At 42.5% G+C, this 18,320-nt stretch overlaps 1 protein-coding gene across 1 annotated transcript; it reads left to right on the plus strand.

Annotated features, from left to right (window-relative positions):
* The first annotated feature begins 8,766 nt into the window (after positions 1–8,766).
* On the plus strand, positions 8,767–13,094 carry LOC123122076 (proteasome subunit alpha type-3). The gene is made up of 11 exons (XM_044542214.1): positions 8,767–8,919; positions 9,691–9,837; positions 9,920–9,959; positions 10,041–10,124; positions 10,302–10,375; positions 10,450–10,536; positions 10,626–10,710; positions 10,863–10,909; positions 12,194–12,259; positions 12,582–12,672; positions 12,770–13,094. The coding sequence occupies exons 2-11, from the start codon at positions 9,734–9,736 to the stop codon at positions 12,839–12,841; spliced, it is 750 nt and encodes a 249-aa protein (XP_044398149.1). The 5' UTR covers positions 8,767–8,919; positions 9,691–9,733; the 3' UTR covers positions 12,842–13,094.
* Positions 13,095–18,320: the final 5,226 nt, after the last annotated feature.

The raw sequence follows: 18,320 nt of genomic DNA on the forward strand, positions 1-18,320 counted from the left end.
ACCAAATGGTCCGGTGTGAAAAGCTTTGATCCACCTCTCGTGAAAAAGACAAATTTCCATTGATTCAGTAGGAAGCGGGTCAAATTTGAACTGCAGCTGCCTCATAGTTTGCTCTTTATTTTTTACGAAAATAATTTCTAGGTACATAAGTATCTATTTAATTAGAAATACATGGTTTGGTGGTGATACATTGAGGTTTGGACAGTGGCCGAGGGCCCCAACTCCAGAGCGCGTAAACTCGCATGCTCGGCGCGTGGTCACCGCATGACCGTGGTGTTTCCATACGTTCTGGGCGGCCTAGGCATGTCTAGTGGGTTAGGCACTCCCCAGGTACGTGTTAGGAAGAAAATTACAACATAAGATTCTCACGAGGAGACCGAACTATGCTCAAACATGAATTAGCAGCCAAGTGTTTGATTAGCGGTACGGGAAATGCACATGGCTAATGGGCATGAGTTTTGGCTGAGGATGATCAACTACTAAGAAGACTGTCTTCACAAATTTTCAGCTCAAAAGGAGGAGCCTAGGTGGTACTTGCTTTGCAAAGTACCACACTGGACATGAATATGAATGTTGAAGCCGGGCTCAAAATAATGAATGGATTGAGCTGTAATTTGGTGGAGGATGGTTATTTGGGCATAGGAAAGCACTGTAGAAAATGGATACCATTTGGACATGCCAAAGGGGTACTTCCTTCACAATGCTCTTCTCTGGACAAAAACTTCAGAAAATTAGTGAGAGAAATTGGCTAAATGAAATGAGCTCACATTTGGTGTAGGTAAGTTACATAGGCATATAGAATATGTGGCAAAAATTCAACTCATTAGGATATGCATAGCTAGTACTTCTTTCACAAAGGTTCTAGGTGGACAAAAACTTTGGAAATTTGCCGAGGAAGATTTACTGGGAAAATGGAGCTGAATTTTGTCATGAGGCAATGATTTGGATAGGAAAGAGTGCCCAAAATTTTTGAGGGCAATCAAGAATATATAAATAGCACTTCCTTTACAATGCTCTTCTCTGGACAGAAACTTCGGAAAATTAGTGAGAGAAATTGGCTAAATGAACTGAGCTCAAATTTGGTGTAGGTAAGTTACATAGGCATATAGAATATGTGGCAAAAATTCAACTCATTAGGATATGCATAGCTAGTACTTCTTTTACAAAGGTTCTAGGTGGGCAAAAACTTTGGAAATTTGACAAGGATGATTTACTGGGCAAATAGAGCAAAATTTTGTCATGAGGCAATGATTTGGATAGGAAATAGTGCCCAAAAATTTTGAGGGCAATCAAGAATATATAAATAACACTTCCTTCACAAAGTTTTGTTCTGAACAGAATAGGAAAATGAATATTGTTGAACTAGTCAAGGAAGGTTTTTTACATATTTGACGAAGATATGACCCAAAGAATTTATGAGATTTTTTTGGGAATTTTGGGAATGACAGAAATATAGGTTGCTTCACAACCTAGGGTAAAAATTGACACATGGACATGACACATAGGCAAAAATGATGAGGTGGCGCCTAGTCATAGCAACCCACCACAATTTACAAGGTTATGACCATTTATATTGGTTGTGATCAGCTAGAAATAAGGCTACAGTCCAGTGCTATCTGCTTTATGACCATTTCGTGTAAGGAAATTACGACCTTTCTGACCAAAATGGTCGTTATAGTTCAGGGTTTGGAGCCCCCCGGACAGCTTTTGACCAATTGGTCTCAAATGGTCATAGATTTATGACCAATTCTTCCAGGGTCACTGACGGAAGGTCACAAGTTAACATATTTCTTGTAGTGGAATACCAAATTCACATGATTACTTATAACAAGACTTCTCCCATGTCCTCAGGAACAAACGTAACTACTCACAAAGCAAATTCATGTTCAAAATCAGAGGGCTATTGAATATTATTAAGGATCTGAACATATGATCTTCCATCGAATAAACCAACTAGCGTCAACTACAAGGAGTAATCAACAGTACTAGCAACGCACAGGTACCAATCTGAGGTTTTGAGACAAATATCAGATACAAGAGATGAACTAGGGTTTGAGAGGGGATGGTGCTGGTGAATATGTTGATGGTATTGACCCCCTCTCGATGAGAGGATCGTTGGTGATGACGATGGCTTCGATTTCCCCCTTCGGAAGGGGAGTTTCCTTGGCAGAACAGCTCCGCCGGAGCCCTAGATTGCTTCTTCCCAGGTTTCGCCTTGAGACAGCGGCGCTTTGTCTCGAAAGCTTTCTTATGATTTTTTCTAGGTCAAAAGCTCCATATAGCAGAAGATGGGCACCGGAGACCTGCCAGGGGGCCCACAAGCCCTAGGGCGTGCGCCTAGGGGGTAGGGCACGCCCCCAGGCTTGTGGCCACCTGGTGGGTCCCCCTCTAGTATTTATTCGCCCAATATTTTTTTATTCCAAAATAATGCTCCGTAACTTTTCAGGACTTCTGGAGTTGTGCAGAATAGGTCTCTCAGATTTGCTCCTTTCCGGTCCAGAATTCCAGCTGCCGGCATTCTCCATCTTCATGTAAATCTTGTAAATAAGAGAGAAAAGGCATAAGTATTGTACCATAATGTGTAATAACATCCCATAATGCAATAAATATCAATATAAAAGCATGATGCAATATGGATGTATCAACTCCCCCAAGCTTAGACCTCGCCTGTCCTCATGCGAAAGCTGAAATCAATAAATATGTCCACATGTTTAGAGATAGAGGTGTCGATAAAATAAAATACGAACATGAGGGCATCATGATCATCTTTAGAATAGCAACATATATTGTCATATAATTTCTTATGCTAAAGTAACAATTCGTTCACAAGGTAAAGTATGAATCAGAAACTTTATTGAAAACTAAATAACTATGATCTTAGTCATTGAAGCAATTGCAATTTTTCATGATGTCGGAAAGAGCCAATGTAAGAGCATCTCTAGCCGACCCCGTATAACGCACGAAACTGTAAAATAACCGTCGGTTTACAGTTTTCAGCGAAAAAAGCGATCCGAATAGAAACCATAAACGGCTTCGACCCCTAAAAAATTTTAAGGGCCGCGGGGAACATACCCGCCGAAACTGTGAATATAAGGATTTCGGAGCCAACCCGAAGGGGCCCTGTATACACGAACGACTGTTGCCGGGAGTTTAACTGCCATCGAAATCTTCAAGGTCGCTCCCGTCCGCTTGTCCCCGACGTCGGCTGCCCGCCCCGGCAGCCGCGCGCCCGCCGGCCGTCTGCCTGGCCCGCCGACCCTCCGCCCCGGCCGCCGCGCTCGCCCAGCTCTCGAACGAAGCTAGCTAGCTGCTAGCTCAATTGATTCGCATAGAGCTAGCTAGCTGCTAGCTCAATCGATTAGCATAGAGCTAGCTAGCTAGCTCAATCGATTCACATGGCCAGCTAGCTAGCTCGATGCGTGTTTCCCGACGGCGGACGAGCCTGCCAGCCGCCGGTCCCCGGAGTCCCGCCGCCGCCCTGGCCTCCGTCCGCGCGCCGCGGCTGCCCTGTGTCTTCCTCGTCCACTTGTCCGCCGGTGGCCGCGCTGGTCGATTTCAAGTTGGCTTAAAGAAGATGATGACAAAAAAAGCTAGTTGTGGGTATATTCAGAGAATATTCCTTTTTACGGGTTGATTATACGAGCTCTGTTCGGTGGCAGCTAAAATCGGCCTTTATAATGTGTTTTTCTCAGCTCGTAAAACACTTATACGGGTCGCAGTTTTAAGGGGTCTGCTAAAGATGCTCTAAGAGCTTTTGTATAGCAAGTCCACATACTCAACCATCTTTTAGTCTTTCACAATTGGTAACACTCACGCGATACTTAGAGTTCAAAGCCTCAATCGGACACAGAGAAAGATAGGGGCTTATAGTTTCGCCTCCCAACCTTTTACCTCAAGGGTAATGTCAACAATAATACTTTATGATAACCTACATTCGAGTGGATATATATATCTGGATCTTACTACGGGTCCTCGGGGTTATTAGTAATATTTTCTATATACTTACATATATTAGTTATATTATAAACTCATATTAAGGGGCCGCATGCTATAGTTTCGCCCCAGGCCCCCAAAATCTCATGACCGGCCCTAGCAAGGCCATAAGCTTGGGTATGCTATGTTTGATAAAGACGATATTTTTAGTCCCCTAAGTTTTGATGTGCAAATTTATTATGATGATTGCATGCCTCTTATTTATGATGATTATATTGATGAAAGTGGGCTTGGAAATGTGTCAACTTTATGTGATGATGATCCCACTATTTTGGAGGGTGTTGAATCTTATTTTAATAATTATAAAAATGGATTTGGAGATGTCATGACTTTATTTAATGACCAATCCGCTATTTTGGAAGAGGTTTCAATTGATTATGATAACAAAGTTGCTATGTATGATGATTATTGTGACGACATGTATACTATCTTCCTCCACAATATCCCAATGTTTCTGATAAACAATGATGGGAAACCATCTAGCCCTGCAGCCTTGGTTGGACCCATCTGGAATAAGGCAGTCTTGATTTCTTCATTGGTATAGTCGTTGCGCAACTACTCATTTATCTCTGTAGTTACTTTGCACGGAATATTATTCAAGATTGATTCCAGGGAGTCACATGGTTCATAGGTGAACAAGTTGGAGTAAAAATCATGTACCATACTTCTGATGCTGAGGATCTTCGCATAGTGATCCATCAGCTTTCCTCAAGAATTTAATTTTGTTGGCTCTTCTTCATGCTGAGGCACGAGCATGGAAGAACGAGGTATTTCGGTCACCTTCACATAGCCAAATTTTTTATCGTTGCGTAGGCATGATTTCTTCTCTTTCGAACATCTCATATAGTCTCTTTTCCACTTCCTTTTCCTCTTTGGATATCCAGTAGCCAAACTATTTTTTCGTAAAGCAGCTAATTTATTTTCTAGCTTCTTTATCTCCTTTTTAACCAAACAAAAAGATTCTCTACCCCATAGTTGAAGGGTTGTTGACAATCTGTTTAGAGTAGACCAAGTATTATTCAGGGAAGGTGGATCCTCCTTTAGTTTCCTCCAGTTCTCATAGACTATTTGCATATAATTAGGTGCTCTCATCTAGGAAGCTTTGAACTTGAAAGGTCGTAGTATAGGGTTGAAAGGTCCTTGGCATCATGTCTTTAACATTACCACCAAGATGGCGAAATGATCAGATGATGTCTCAGTAATGTTCTCAATAGTGCAATCATCGAAGAGATGTAGGAAATCGCAATTTGCCACTGCCCTATCTAGTCTCACCCTAACATTACCCCCATTCTCTTGTCTGTTGGACCATATTGGTCCAATGTACCCCAAATCCGTTAGCCCACAATCATCTAGGCAGTCTCAGAATAACATCATTTGCTTGTCATCCCTTTCCCTAACACCCATGTGCTCATCTCCATGCAACACTTCATTGAGGTCTCCTACACATATCCATGGACTCTTCCGCTAAGCTTTCAAGGACCTGATATATCCCAGAATTGGTGTCGTAATCGCCTTACTGGTTCACCAGAAATGAGAGTTGTACGCCATTTTGCACCATCTTCTGTTTTGACTAAAATATCTATAATCCTAGTGGAGAAGGCTTTTAGCGAGATTGAAATAGATGAAGACCAAAAAAGAACCAGGCCTCCACTCAAACCATCACTACTCACAGCAAAAGAATGGGTGAATCCCAATGACCACGTAAAGTTCCAAGCTCTTGAACCTCCCATCTTCGTCTCAGACAGGAAGATGAGGGAGGGACGGAATTTGCTCCTGAGCCATTTCAGTTCGCTAATTGTCACGTCCGTCCCTAAGTTGTGATAGTTCCAACATAGGAGACTCATTGCGTATGGCGGGGCTGCTCTGCTGCAGTCGCCGCCTGATCCGTCGATCCTGGTGTGAGAGTAAAGATTTCCTTCTTTTGCTTCTTGTAGCAGACATTCAGACTTTCATCCCCACTTGGAACTAAAGCCGAATTGGTGTCACCAGCAATAACATCATGTTTGTCTGTTGTTAAGGCCAGGTAAGAAATCTTAGTCATCGATTTCTCTTAAGGATTTTGAATCAGCCCTTTGGGTTTGTATACCTTAGTCTTCTTTCTTTTCTGGCCCACTACTCTAGCAGCAGAGCTCCTTGCTCACATTACCTTCTTCTTAAGACTTTGGTTCTGTAACTTGTCAAAGACATAACCTCGCCTTGTAGATCATGTCTCTTTACTCCTGAATTTCCTACTCAGGGTGGCTCTGACTCCCCTTGTTTGTCCTCATGAAAATATCTTCTACCACTTGACTGAGAGCTTTGCCGAGATTTTGAAATTGAGAAACTCTTTCTTCTATCATCCTTGTACTGCAACATAAGTCCCCCGAGTGTTGCATCTATGATTAGGTATAAACATGATCGCTTTTTAAAAAGTCCCCCATGTGTTGCAGCTCTTCTTTTTAGGAAAAAAACATGGCCGCATTTTTTAAGTCCCCGCGTGTTGCACTGGTTCGACGACTTGGGGAAGAAGGGCAAACCCTATTCGGCGCTGCAGACGCCGGTTAAGGGCAATTTTCCTAACCGGCGCGTGCAACCATGTTAGCTGGGCTGGCCCATTTATCTGTTTTAATTTGTAGTTTTTTCAGTTTCCAAAAACACAAAAGAAGTGTGTGCGGGGTGAGTAGAACAGGTGACCTCCTGTTTCGAGGCGCAATGCACTAACCACCCCGCCACACAACCTCGTATGATCCTGTTCAGCTTTCTCATTCTTTTATGACTTCTACTTTTTCTTTCCTTTTTTCCTTTTTTTCTTCTTCCTGGTTCAACGAACTTTTTTCTGAGAAACTGATGAACCTTTCTCTAAAAGTTGATGAATAGTTTTTCAAATTTTTATGATTTTTTTTTCAAATTTGATGAACCTTTTTCATATTTGATGAACTTTTTTCAAATCAATGAACTTTTTTCAAATTCGATTAACTTTTTCTCAAAATCATTGATTTTTGCTTCAAATTTAATGAACTTTTTCTCAAAATCTTTGATTTTTGTTTCAAATTTGATGAACTTTTTTTTAAAATTTATGAACATTTTTCAAATTTGATGAACTTTTTCTCAAATTGGTGAACTTTATTTCAATGTCAATGAACTTTTTTTTTCAAATTGGAACTTTATTTAAATTTGTGTACGTTTTTCCTAATTCAATGAACTTTCTTTGAAATCGATGAACTTTTTGTCAAAAAATCGATGATTTTTTTGAAGTTGATGATTTTTTTTCAAATTCCATGAACTTTTTCCAAATTCTAGTTTTTTTAGTTCGAGGAACTATTTTCAAATTCATAAACTTTTTCCATTTTTGTGAACTTTTTTCAATTGGCACAAACCTTTTTCAAAATTTTGATTTCTTTCAATTCATGGTTTTTGTGATGCTTTTTCAAATTTATGTTTTCTTTATTCAAATAATTAATAGCTGATATATAATACTACTATATGTTTAATGTTTGTACTAAAAGAAGGGTCGAATAGTGTTATTTCCTATAATCTAATAAACAACAAAGTGAGCTTGTCCAAATGGTTACCGTGCGTGGCATTCGAATTGTCGGCGAGAGTTCGTTTCCTAATCCAGCTAAATAAACCTGGAGTTTTGAGAGCAATTAATTAACGAGCGCTCCTTCGGAAGCCTCGAACGATCAGCGCCACTTGGCGTGCTCTCAGCGATTTGCCACGTATCGCGCTTTGGGCACTCCCTCCGGATTTCTTTTTTTAATTTTTTCGCACGCGTTTTCGGCTTTCTAAACGGTTTTTTCCTGGTTTTTTTCGATATTTTGGTCTTCCACCGGTCTTCCCTAGCTTTCCGACCAAAAAAAACTTTTTGGAATTTTTTTTGCGCAAAAAAAATCGTTTTTTTTTCCTTCCGCGAGAGTCACGGTTTTGTTTCCGCGAGAGGCACGGCCGTGCCTCTTGAAAACGGGAAAAACACGTTTTCTGTTTTTTTTCCTTTCGCGAGAGGCACGGTTTTGCTTACGCGAGAGGCACGGTTGTGTTTTCGCGAGAGTCACGGCCGTGCCTCTTGGAAAGGGAAAACAAAACGCGTTTTCTGTTTTTTCTCTTTCGCGAGAGGCACGGTTGTGCTTTCGCGAGAGTCACGGCCGTGCCTCCTCGAAAACGAAAAAAAACGCGTTTTCTGTTTTTTTCTTTCGCGACAGGCACGGTTTTGCTTCCGCGAGAGGCATGGTTGTGATTTCGTCAGAGGCAGGGGCGTGCCCTTTCGGAAAGGGAAAAACCCGTACTTCCGGTTCTGTTTTTTTGTCCGGTTTTTTTTCATCCGGTTTTTTTCATGAAAAAAAAGTTCATCAAAACTTATCAACATGGGATCTAGTTTTCAAGATCTCGACGCGAGGAATCCAGTGGCGAAAGCGGCTCGAGATTTGAACGCACGGTTTAAAAGATAAAACGTTTTGAATAAACGAATCTACGAAAAAAGGGAAAACTCTCAGGTTACGACAAGTGGCGCACATGCAGCGCACCACTTGTCGCAACCTAAAGAATTGAAATGATCTTCGCAACGAGTACTCCTTAACTAGTGATTTCGTCGAGTTTTTTCCTTCGCGCTTGCTGGGCCGGCCGGCTGCGCGTCGCGCGCGAGCCAGCGCCTACAGCGCTGAATAGGAGCTCCAGCGGGGGATTCTCAGAAAAAAAGAAGAGTTGCTCCGGCGGGGAGAAGCGCCTCTCCCAGGCTGGCTGGATGGGCCTGGCCCATTTGATGCAGGCTGGAACGGGCTTGCCTCTTCCCAGGTTCGAGTTCGACACGAAGGCCTCCGCGAAGACAACTACTCTAGCTTCGTGCCCGTCCGGTCCCTGCGCCTACCTCAAACCACACTCCCCACCTTCTTGCGCCACAAGCCGGAGCAGACGATCCGCCGTCGACGCGACCTCCTCCGCCCGCCAGGATCGGTAAGCACCCCCGTTCGCTCCCTTATCCATACCCCCGTCTTTTCGCGCTCCGGCCGGCCGGGCGCATCGCTGTCCCCGCCGCCGCCGTCGCGACCGTACTTGATTTAGGCGAGATCCAAAATCCGATCGAACCCTCCCCATCGTGACGGCATCGCCGGATCTCCGGAGTCGTCTCTGGCCTCCTTCCACGTAGCAGGTCTTCTTCGTCACCCTCCGCTCCGCTGGACTGGCGTGGAGTTGGAGATCCCTCCGGACCCTAGTCGATTTCTCTTGTTGGGGGCCAACTAACCTAAATATTGTTTTTACTGGGACGGATGCTACCACAGTTTGTCGCGAAATTGCTTGCTGTACGGTGGAAACTTTTGGCGTTCGACTGAATCCCTTGTCCCCTAGATGTTAGGTCTGCTCCTGGAGTTAGTGAAAACCTGCATCTCTAGTGTTGCGTGGAAATCACATCTTGGTGCCAAGTGTAATAAACCAAGCAAATTCCAGGTTTCCCCGTAGGCAGGTAGCTTCATTCGCAAATCTGTAACATGCACCTTCTGATACCATGTCCTAAGTACAAATTGTTTTACAATACGATGTTCACCAGGTGTCTTGCAACCTGTCAAAATGCCTTGCAGTCTGAATAATACCCGCAATCTTGTTACTCCCTCCTATCCATATTACTTGCCGCTGCTTTAGTACAAGTAATATGGATCGGAGGGAGTACATGATGCTAGCTTGTACTGCTTATTCTTAAATATCATTCTTGTTTATTTATTTTTCCAGGAGACGACTATATAGACGGTCTAGGGGTTGAAGCAACTTAACAATGAGTAGCATAGGAACTGGGTATGATCTGTCCGTCACCACTTTCTCCCCGGACGGACGTGTCTTCCAGGTCGAGTATGCTGGCAAGGCCGTCGACAACAGCGGGTTTGATATACTTCTCTCCACTATTTTCTTGGCCCTTTCTAGCTGCCCAACTTCATATTGAAATTTGGATATTTCCCTGTAGGACGATCGTTGGGATCAAATGCAAAGATGGAATTGTCCTTGTAAGTGATTATTGCTGGATATACTTTTGCCCAGATGTGGTGCTTTTTTGTGTGATAACCTTTTAAAATGGTGGTCTGTAGGGTGTGGAGAAGCTGATAACATCAAAGATGATACTTGCTGGGTCGAACCGGAGACTTCATTCCGTGCACCGGAACTCTGGCTTGGTAATTTGTCTTCCTTTTTATACATATAGGGTGGTCTGTCTCTGAAAGTCCTAAGGTTGATATGTGAGTGACATGTATCCTGCAGTGTTCTCTGTCATGTCATTTTTTATTACCATTCTTGTTCTTGTAACGACTTCCATTTGGTAAATATAAGTTAATCCGTGTTCTCATTTTCAGGCTGTGGCTGGGTTAGCAGCAGACGGTAGGCAGATAGTCTCAAGAGCAAAGTCAGAAGCAGCCAACTATGAAAAGTGAGAATTATTAGACTTTTGATTTCCATCCAAATTCTTTTTATAGAATTGTAACTTTAAGTTGTATCCACCAGGGTATACGGAGAACCCATGCCTGTAAAGGAATTAGCTGATCGTGTTGCTAGCTATGTTCATCTGTGTACACTCTACTGGTGGCTCAGGTAAGGCAGACAACATGTTCTTGTTCAAGAAGGTTGTTGCCCTAAACATTTTACATGATAGTTTGATACAATTTAAACTCCTGTCTCAGGCCTTTTGGCTGTGGAGTTATTCTTGGAGGCTATGATAGGGATGGGCCACAGCTCTACATGATCGAACCTTCAGGCCTCTCCTATGTGAGTTCTCAATCTAACACCTGGTAGTTCTTCCATTTTACAGTGACCAGACAACTTTGTTTACATGGAGTCATGGATTAAGATGTGCAGTGTTTCTTTTAACAGCATTAGATCCAGTTGGAATTTATGACTCACTGATTGAATTTTTACAGAAATATTTTGGTGCTGCTCTGGGTAAAGGAAGACAAGCTGCAAAAACGTAAGCCAATTAATTGTTCATTAGTTTCTCATTGAATGATTTATGCAGTGCCCAATTTCTGTTTTGTTGCGAACTGCTAGAACTCCTAAAGCGCGGCACATTCATCAAACATTAATTTAATATTCCTGTAAAAACCATTTTAATTGTTCAAAATAGACCCATTTAGAACATGCGGAGTAAGGATGCTATTTATGTTCCAAATTCTGAATGATCATCCGCATTTAGAGTTTGTGCTGGTAGTTGCTTAGCCATTTCATACTCAATGGGTGAAAAATGCTTATTTCATACTCCCTCCGTTCCTAAATATAAGTCTTTCTAGAGAATTCAAATGGACTACCACATACGGATGTGTATAGACATATTTTAGAGTGTAGATTCACTCATTTTGTTCCGTATGTAGTCACTTGTTGAAATATCTAGAACGACAAACATTTAGGAACGGAGGGAGTAAGTTAGATTTGCCACTACCAGAACACAGCTTAGGTGGTGTTTTGTTGTTCCTTGCCACAGTTTGCTACATATATGAGTTAGGCAACTTTGACTCTGATAAGCTTGTGTTTTTTCTTTTCCAAATTTTGGCACGCCACATTTTCTTAAAACTGCTCCCCACATGCCATGACGCCAGATACAATTTTTGAGAAAACTTGCCACACCTGTTATGCACAATTTGCTTACCAAAAAAGTGGTTGTGTCTTGCCACACACCTGGCGCAAAGTTTAGTAAAACAAATAAAATATGCATAAAACTAACCTAACAGGCCCCCAGTTTAGCATTTTGATAAATAACCGCTTCTTTACAGCTATAACAGTAATATTTTATGAGAACTGGTAAGTGTAATTCTTTGAATTGACTAGCTTCCGCAATGCAGAACCACAATGCCCAAAACTGGCCATTAATGCCAACGGACTAGATTATGGACGAGCATCATTTACGTAGTTTAAACACATTGACCATTATTTCTTTGTCCTTTTATCGGTCTTTTCTGAGGTTTGGTTTTCAGGGAAAGAGTTTTAAATTAGCAAAATTTGATCCGTATCTACTTCTCCCCTTGTAACTTTTGTAGTCAGTAATCCATGTAGTTTCCAATACATTATCACATTGAGAGCTTTATTTTATGAAGAACTTGTGCCATTCAAAATGTTGAAGAATGCTCCCTTTAATTATTAGCAGCTGCTGTCAAATGTATCTACCCAGAATACTTATGATGATGTCTACTATGTATTTCTATTGGTCATAAAAGATGGTTCTGCATTCTGATGCGTCTATCTTAATGTTGTTCTACAGGGAGATTGAGAAATTGAAGCTTTCTGAGCTAACCTGCAGGGAAGGCATCGTTGAGGTTGCCAAGATGTATGTCCTATATCTTTTGCCATATTTATCACCTGAAATATTCTGTACTTAATGTTTAGAAAGCTTGTTTAGCCATGTACTCATGTTTGCTGCCGCCTGAAGATGGCCACTTGGCCAGTAGTTGGGAGTACTATTTAACAGTTATGGATATTCTCTCAAAAGAAAAAACATGGTAGTTTAGTCATAAGGAGGCACTCTTGTTCATACCTGTTTTAATGTTGCTATCCTTGGTGTCATGATCTATTTTTACAAGCAGTAGTTGTGGTTGCAATGCTGTATGTTGGTTGGTGTACTCAAAATAGTAACCTTCCTCTACATGCAGAATTTATGGTGTACACGACGAAGCGAAAGACAAATCTTTTGAGCTGGAACTGAGCTGGGTATGTGAGGAATCTAACCGCCAGCACGAGAAGGTAATAAACGACCACTTATGGATGGATGGAATTTCACAGCCACCCGAGTCAGAGTCGGCTTTGCTGAATTCCTTACTAACTTGCCATGTACACACAGGTTCCGAGTGATCTTCTGGAGCAGGCCAAGGCAGCAGCGCAGGCGGCGTTGGAAGAGATGGATGCTGACTAAGAAGAGACCCTGGTCCTGTTTACTTTCACGTGTGGTGTAATAGAGATACAGGACCGGTCGATGAATTTCATTTCAGTTCCAAAAACTAGCTCAGGTTGTTGTTGCTTCCGATTCCATCCCGGTCGAGGTAGCAAGCAGTCTGTCGTGTTGTTTGGGTGGTGTTCTAGCGAATTGAATCGTATTAAGCTTGCTGTGTTGGTCGCACTTAATCTTCTATTTAATCCTGAATGACCTGAAAATCTGTCTTGATTTATCTGCCACTTCTTTGCCATTACTCCAACCTTGAGGCTTGTGGAATGCGAGAAAATGGACATAGAACATGTGTTTACCCGAAATTTTTGATTCAACCTGAGATTAATGATTAAATTATTCATGGCAGCTCATTTCCCGTATAAAAGCAAGATTTTGACACGTACTGTGTTGCATTGCATTAAGCAGTCTCTCTAGATCCCCTAAAACTTCAATTTGAAGAGCAAACGTGATATTTGAGCTAAAGAGCCAACTAGCACATCCCCTAAACCCAAAACTTGACCCCTTCGCTCTCTCCGGTCAAAAGAGCCAACTAGCACATCGTAAACCCAAAACTTGACCCCATTGCTCTCTCACAAATTTAAATTTAGTATGTGGCTGCTCGATTGACTAAGTGCCTGTTCGGCAATACACCACTCTGAGAAATACGAGAATGTTTCTCCGCTCCGTTGTTTTCAACTGAAGCTCCGCTCGCTCCAGGAGCGGAGTCGTGGAGTGGCGAGAATCCGAACAAGCCCTAAAATTCCCGTGCCCCCTCATGCCCACCCCTGCGCTGCTACCACATTAGTCGTGGTCGGCTGTCCCCTTTCACGATGATTGGCAAAACGGGTAGGTTGTCCCTTGTCGGACCCTTGGAAGCCTGCGCTAGCACCGAAGACCCATTGGTGGCCACGATTTGATGGTGCAACCACCAAAAGGGCGACACATGCAACCTCTGCACCGCCCGAGGCCGGGTATGGGATGGATTCAGACGCTTGAACTTGCGACGACAACATGCTCGAAAGGTGCCCCCTCTTTTCATTTTATTGGTTGCATTTGCTTAGTATTGTGATGCATCGTTCGATATTGATTGCTCGGACCTTCCTTTACTTTTGTAGTGAGCAAATGAACAATTATGCCCAATTGGATTCAAGCAACACACACTTGGGCTCCATGACATTGCGTTGACTTACAACCAAGTGAGAGAAGCCGAGATGATGGACGAGGAGGATGAGGTCGAGGAGATGGACGAGGAGGATGAGGTCGAGGAGATCGATGAGAGAAGGGAAGAGGAGGCCGAGCATGGGTAACTATGAGTGTGTAGGTCTCATCTGGCCTGCAACCACCATACAAATTCCTGGATGTTTGGTAGGTTGCACGTCTAAATGGGCTTGGCCCCAGCGATGCAAAACATGTCCATGGAATGGCCCAGATCCAATAGGAATGATTGAAAATTGGAAGCGAAGAGATGGCAGAAATAACCTCTAATGCAACGTACCAAAAAACATATGTTGTATACAGCATCTCTTGTAGACCCATATCATAGAGTTCACCAAACACTCATATTGATCGCAGTTAATCCTGGCATCATCTTAACCAGACCAACCTCACTCAGGATCCTCCACACGATGCAGGTTGGATGTAACGACCAAACCTCGAAGGATTTGAGTCTCTGTGCTTACCGTGCTAGTCCCTGGATCGAACTCTGTAAGTGCATCTAGTGCCACCCCTAGTTAGTTTTGGAGTATTGACGACAAACTTGGTTGAGGGACTAATGTGTTTGTGAGAATTGCAGGATAACACAGGTAGTAGTCCCTCATTGATTCGGTTTTCCTACCAGAGATGACCCCTAAAAATGTGTGAAGACATGGAAGACAATGGTGTTCTTTGAAGATATTCACAACGAAGATTATGACTTGAGAAGACATTCAAGTGAAGACTATGGAGTGCGAAGACTTAGTTGTTTCGTAGTTTCCTTTTCTTATTTATTGAGTCATAGGAACCACCGTACTGTTAAGTGGGGTCCAAGTGAACAAAGTCAGAGTGACTGAAGTGATGCTCAACCAAATCCTATGTCTTCGAGCGAAGACAATGAGAGCAAATCTTATCCAGAGCTGGATGAGTCATCTTTACTTGTAGCCCAAGTCAAGATGCCGCGTGTGTTTGAAATCTGATCGTTGGACACATGTCAGTTCCTTAGTGACCCAGGGTCATTTCGGACAAATCAGGTCGGGTTGCCTCCTGACTATAAATAGCCCACCCCCTACACCATAAATTGGTGGATGCTCAGAGTTAGTGCACGGCTTTTGTCGTTTGAGAGCAACCCACCTCCGAAGCATTTGAGAGAGAGATCCTTGCGAGGACAAAGCCCAAAACACCCAGAATCAAAGAGTGTTAGGCATCACTGAAGTCTTTCTGTCCGCGCGACCTGAAGACTTGTTACACTTGAGGACTGTGAATCCTCCAGCCGGTTAGGCGTCACGTTCTGAGCATCCAAGGGTCATTGTGGATTGCCGGTGAACGAAGTCTGTGAAGATTTGGAAGTCTACCTTGAAGACTTACCAGAGTGATTGAGCGAGGACTAAGTGTCCTTAGCTCAAGGGGAATAAGGTGAAGACGAGGTCTTCTGAGTTAAATCTTAGCCTCCCTAACCAGACGTACAGTTGTCACAGCAACTGGAACTGGTCCAACAAATCCCTGTCCTCACCAAGCTACTGGTTCTATCTCTTACCTTTCTTTACTTACAGTTTTTCTTTGATGACCCACAAGTATAGGGGATCTATCATAGTCCTTTTGATAAGTAAGAGTGTCGAACCCAACGAGGAGCAGAAGGAAATGATAAGCGGTTTTCAGCAAGGTATTCTCTGCAAGAACTGAAATAAGTGGTAACAGATAGTTTTGTGATAGGATAATTTGTAACGAGCAACAAGTAACAAAAGTAAATAAAGTGTAGCAAGGTGGCCCAATCCTTTTTGTAGCAAAGGACAAGCCTGGACAAACTCTTATAAAAGGAAAAGCGCCCCCGAGGACACATGGGAATATCATCAAGCTAGTTTTCATCACGTTCATATGATTCGCGTTCGGTACTTTGATAATTTGATATGTGGGTGGACCAGTGCTTGGGTGCTGTTCTTACTTGAACAAACACCCCACTTATGATTAACCTCTATTGCAAGCATCCGCAACTACAACAAAAGTATTAAGGTAAACCTAACCATAGCATGAAACATATGGATCCAAATCAGCCCCTTACGAAGCAACGCATAAACTAGGGTTTAAGCTTCTGTCACTCTAGCAACCCATCATCTACTTGTTACTTCCCAATACCTTCCTCTAGGCCCAAATAATGGTGAACTGTTATGTAGTCGACGTTCACATAACACCACTAGAGGCTAGACAACATACATCTCATCAAAATATCGAACGAATACCAAATTCACATGACTACTAATAGCAAGACTTCTCCCATGTCCTCAGGAACAAACGTAACTACTCACAAAGCATATTCATGTTCATAATCAAAGGGGTATTAATATGCATAAAGGATCTGAACATATGATCTTCCACCAAATAAACCAACTAGCATCAACTACAAGGAGTAATCAACACTACTAGCGACCTACTAGTACCAATCCCGGACTTGGAGACAAGAATTGGATACAAGAGATGAACTAGGGTTTTGAGAGGAGATGGTGCTGGTGAAGATGTTGATGGAGATTGCCCTCTCCCGATGAGAGGAGCGTTGGTGATGATGATGGCGATGATTTCCCCCTCCCGGAGGGAAGTGTCCCCGGCAGAACAGCTCTGCCGGAGCCCTAGATTGGTTCCGGCAAGGTTCCGCCTCGTGGCGGCGGAGTTTCATCCCGAAAGGTTGCTTCTTCTTTTTTTCTCGACGAAAGACCTCATATAGCAGAAGATGGGCAGCGGAGAGCCGCCAGGGGGCCCACGAAGTAGGGGGCGCGCCCTAGGAGGGGGGGGGGCGCCCCCACCCTCGTGGACAGGGTGTGGGCCCCCTGGTCTTCATCTTTGGCAAGGATTTTTCATTATTTTTATAAGATGTTCCGTGGAGTTTCAGAACTTTTGGAGTTGTGCAGAATAGGTCTCTAATATTTGCTCCTTTTCCAGCCCAGAATTCCAGCTGCCAGCATTCTCCCTCCTTATGTAAACCTTGTAAAATTAGAGAGAATAGGCATAAGTATTGTGACATAACGTGTAACAACAGCCCATAATGCAATAAATATAGATATAAAAGCATGATGCAAAATGGACGTATCAACTCCCCCAGGCTTAGACCTCGCTTGTCCTCAAGCGAAAGCCGATAACGATAAATATGTCCCCATGTTTAGAGGTAGAGGCGTCGATAAAAATAAAATACGGACATGAAGGCATCATGATTATTCTCATAACAACAACATATATAGACATTATCATACGATTACTTATGTTCAAGTAATAATCCATTCACAATGCAGAGTGCAAATCATAAACTTTATTGAGAACCAACAAACTATAATCTCAGTCATTGAAGCAATTGCAATTTATCATAACATCAGAAAGAGTCTATGTCAGAGCTTAATAGCAAGTCCACATACTGAACTATCATTTAGTCCTTCATAATTGCTAACACTCACGCGATACTTGTGTTTACGGAGTTTTAATCGGACACAGAGAAAGATAGGGGCTTATAGTTTCGCCTCCCAACCTTTTACCTCAAGGATAATGTCAACAATAATAACTCATGCCCCCTACATCTAATTAGATATATCAATCAGGATCTTTCCAACATACTGTGCTTGCCAAAGGATAAAATGAAAAAGGAAAGGTGAAGATCACCATGACTCTTGCATAAGGTAGCAGATAATAAATAAAAGATAGGCCCTTCGCAGAGGGAAGCAGAGGTTGCCATGCGCTTTTATGGTTGGATGCACAAAATCTTAATGCGAAAGAACGTCACTTTATACTGCCCCTTGTGATATGAACCTTTATTATGCAGTCCGTCACTTTTATTTCTTCCACATCACAAGATCGTATAAAGCTTATTTCTCCCACACCAATCAATCATACATATTTAGAGAGCAATTTTTATTGCTTTGCACCAATGACAACTTACTTGAAGAATCTTACTCAATCCATAGGTAGATATGGTGGACTCTCATGGCAAAACTGGTTTAAGGGTTTTTGGAAGCACAAGTAGTATCTCTACTTGGTGCTGAGAATTTGGTTAGCATGAGGGGGAAAGGCAAGCTCAACATGTTGGAAGATCCATGACAATATACTTTATCTTAGATATAAGAAAACATAACCCATTACGTTGTCTTCCTTGTCCAACATCAACTCTTTAGCATGTCATATTTTAATGAGTGCTCACAATTATAAAAGATGTCAATAATAGTATATCTATATGTGAAACCTCTCTTTCCTTATTACTTCCTATTAATTGCAACGATGACCAAAGATATGTTTGCCAACT

This window comes from Triticum aestivum, chromosome 5D (assembly GCF_018294505.1).
Source record: "Triticum aestivum cultivar Chinese Spring chromosome 5D, IWGSC CS RefSeq v2.1, whole genome shotgun sequence".
NCBI classification, from domain to species: domain Eukaryota; kingdom Viridiplantae; phylum Streptophyta; class Magnoliopsida; order Poales; family Poaceae; genus Triticum; species Triticum aestivum.

What these genes read in the sequence shown, in the direction of transcription:
- LOC123122076 (XM_044542214.1), top strand. Translation starts at nt 9,734, where the DNA reads ATGAGTAGCATAGGAACTGGGTATGATCTGTCCGTCACCACTTTCTCC. An exon ending in ACACTCTACTGGTGGCTCAG is followed by an intron (nt 10,537 to 10,625) that starts GTAAGGCAGACA and finishes CTCCTGTCTCAG; the next exon opens with GCCTTTTGGCTGTGGAGTTA. An exon ending in GGAAGACAAGCTGCAAAAAC is followed by an intron (nt 10,910 to 12,193) that starts GTAAGCCAATTA and finishes GTTGTTCTACAG; the next exon opens with GGAGATTGAGAAATTGAAGC.